The sequence below is a fragment of the Acanthisitta chloris genome, unplaced genomic scaffold (genome assembly GCF_000695815.1).
Source record: "Acanthisitta chloris isolate BGI_N310 unplaced genomic scaffold, ASM69581v1 scaffold11228, whole genome shotgun sequence".
NCBI lineage: Eukaryota > Metazoa > Chordata > Aves > Passeriformes > Acanthisittidae > Acanthisitta > Acanthisitta chloris.
Genome location: NW_008687640.1, coordinates 8,426 through 11,670, shown reverse-complemented (window position 1 = coordinate 11,670; position 3,245 = coordinate 8,426). Strand labels below are relative to the sequence as shown.

The following is a 3,245-nucleotide window of genomic DNA, read 5'->3' as shown; positions in this document are numbered from 1 at the left end:
GAAATGAGTTCAGTAGCACCCAAAACAAGCAGTGAGCAAACCACTTCATTGCTGCAGTCAGCACAGTTCTCCCCACCACTATTTATAGGCTCCACTTGATTCTCACACAGCAAATTCAGAGCCTTCACTACTCTTGGTAAATCAGCAGCATGAGCTGGAGTGATCTACAATTTGCTATTCACAGGTAAACAATGAATTTACAACTCTGGAAGGATTCTTTTCAATGTCTCTGCTTTCCTAATATTCATTGTGCATAATTCACTTCACCCAGAGCAGAAATGTGTGGCCTGTGAGCTTGCTTACCTCCCAGGTGCTTGGCCAAGCCAACACAAGATACAATACAGCTAAACCAGCTTATTACTAAGCTGTAGCTTGTTTTGAACCAAAGGTTTTGTCAATATTATGCATTATCAAAGAACACTCATATTCAGACAACTAAACCCCATTCCTCTGCATGTGCTGCCTGCAGCCACTACACGGCCGTGAACTAAGGCTGCAATGAGGAATCCCTGCCATGCCACACACTGTATCATCTGAAAGAATAAACCAGACCACTCTGGTGTCTTTGTGGGGAAAAGTCACCCACAAGCATGGCCAAACCCCAAACCCAACGGAACTGAGATGCTGGAGGGAAAGGGATGGGCTGTCCAGAGGGATCTGGACAGGCTGGAGAGGCAGCTAATGCCAACCTCATGGAGTTCAAAGCCAAGTGCAAGGTCCTACGCCTCAGTCAGGGCAATCCCAGACACACCTACAGGCTGGGGGAGACATCATTGAGAGCAGCTCTAGGAGAAGGACTTGAGGGTGATTGTTGGTGACAAATTCCCCATGAGCTGCAGTGTGAGCTCACAGCCCAGAAACCAACTGTGTCCTGGGCTGCATCCACAGGAGTGTGGCAGCAGGTGAGGGAGGGGATTCTCCCCTTCTACTCTGCTCTGGTGCGACTCCACCTGGAGTCCTGCACACAGTTCTGGTGTCCCCAACATCAGAAGGACATGGAACTGTTGGAGCAAGGCCAGAGGAGGCCACAGAGCTGATCAGAGCACTGGAGCACCTTCCCTATGAGCACAGGCTGAGAGAGTTGGGGCTGTTCAGCCTGGAGAAGAGAAGGTTGTGTGGAGACCTCAGAGCAACCTGCCAGGAGCTGAAGGGGCGCCAGGGAAGCTGCAGAGGGACTCTTGGTTAGGAGCTGCAGGGACAGGACAAGGAGCAATGGGGGGAAATTGAAAGAGGGAGATTCAGATTAGATATCAGGAATAATTTTTTGCTGTGAGGGTGGTGAGACACTGTCCCAGGTTGCCCAGGGAGGCTGTGGCTGCCCCAGCCCTGGCAGTGTTCACAGCCAGGTTGGCTAAAGCCTTGAGCAACCTGCTCTGGTGGGAGGTGTCCCTGCCCAGGGCAGGGGTTGGGGCTGAGTGATCTCTGAGCTCCATTCCAACCCCTTCACACATTACAAAATTATGAAAGCCTTCAGCCCTTCATGCATTGCTTACCCCATAAATGAACCTCTGGTTGAACTGCTGCATTGCTCCCTGGAGCTGACTGCGCTGCAGCTGCCATTGCTCATAATTCCGGACTGACTCCAGTGTTGGCCTCTGCCACGTTGTGGTTCTGGTGAAGTGGTCAACGTAATAAATCCTCCCCATATTGTCCACTCTTCTCTCCCAGCTTTGAAAAAGATTCCCAACAATAGTTGTCAATGGCAGGAGTGAGAAGGCAGTGTGAGGGCTCAGAAGCAAACAGGCAGTGTGATGGGAAGGAACAGAGCATGGGCTCAATTGTTTGAGGAGAATCACTTTTATTTGTTGTACACTAGCCCAAATCAGTCTCATTCTATTTACTGTACATTTAGGGGGCTTTGAAACATTTTAAGAGCTGTCTAAACCATTGCCCATTCCATGCTGGCATCACTGTAGTTAGCCCGCCCAGCCCATGACACAAGTCTGCTGCTTTCTCCCAAACACACAGCAAACCCCCTGAGAGTTTGGGCTATTCAGTGCAAGACTTCCTCACACTCTAATCTGGCACAAAAGGCAGAGATGGGCACAGGACTTGTTGGTTTGGTTTGGTGTGGGGTTTCTTCCCAATTCTCAGTTAATCACAAAACTGGAAAGAAAACATTAACATTCTGAGCAATTTTAAGTAATACACTAGTTGGTCCTCTCAAAGAGTCCAAAGTAACTTGAAATATGACAGCTGGGCTCCCTTTATGAGACTCTCTCCCAGTTTTTGTTAATACCAGGTTCTCTTTAGCACCTCACATTTTACTTTGTAATTCTGTCTAGTGTGTGACCCATTTGAGGCTGAATGAAGTGCAACAATAATCCTTGTATTTTTCTTATATTTCTTAAAAAATAAGCAACATAGAACAACTGTGACCTAACATCACTGGCTCTTCTGATGCCAAGAGCCTGAAAGGCCTAACAACCAAAGCTGGTTTAGCTGTGCATAGTACATTAGCAGCTAGAAAGCCCGAGACAAGATCAAAGGCCTATGCCCAGTAACGTCAGGATAAGAGGCAGCCAAGAGCATTTGTGCTCCAGCTGATAGTTACCTCAAGCCCAAAGTACAGTGCAGTGGCTGTGGTTCTCTTTTCCACTTGGGGGTGTCTACTGTGTGTAACTGCAACGTGTTTCTCGGGCAGTAAAGATGCATTTACACAATCTTTGCCAGGAAATTCAGATTTGGTGATTTTTGCAATTCGCCTCTTTGCCATACTATGGAGCCAACCTGGAGCCACTGTTTGCACTGGGTTCACACTCCTCTTTACAGACATGCTTTCTAGCTTTAATTCAGGCAATTAATCCCTGGAAAACCCAGACATATTCCAAACAATCACATGCCTGATCCTGGCTCACCTTGGGGGAAGAGGCTCTGGCCGATCCCACGTTGTCCTTTTCTCCACATGATCTACATAGTACACTCGACCATGCTGGTCTACTCTTTGTTCCCAGCTGGAAAGGAAACCATTGTTTAGCATTCCTTCAGATCAAACTGCTCCAACTGTTCATCCATAGCATAAAGATGAGAAAGGTTCTTTCTTAGAAAATTCTTATTATTAAATAAAATGCTTGAAACTAAGACTTGGCTCATGGAAGCACCAAAATGCAGCCCAACACACAGTGGTACAATGCCCAGGTCAAAAGCAATCCTTTGCCAATTAAAATACAGAACACATTGTACATAGAATGATGGAATCAGCCGGGTTGGAAAAGACCTCCAAGATCATCGAGTCCAACCCTACC

At 47.3% G+C, this 3,245-nt stretch overlaps 1 protein-coding gene across 1 annotated transcript in view; it reads right to left on the bottom strand.

Annotated features, from left to right (window-relative positions):
• The window catches only part of ITCH (itchy E3 ubiquitin protein ligase), a gene marked incomplete at its 5' end in the record, with an annotated part of 26,167 nt that overhangs the window by 14,767 nt on the left and 8,155 nt on the right, over positions 1-3,245 (bottom strand). The window contains 2 exons of the mRNA XM_009080692.1: positions 1,494-1,668; positions 2,859-2,954. Coding sequence (XP_009078940.1) covers positions 1,494-1,668; positions 2,859-2,954 — 271 coding nt within the window. The remainder of the gene's footprint in view (positions 1-1,493; positions 1,669-2,858; positions 2,955-3,245) is intronic.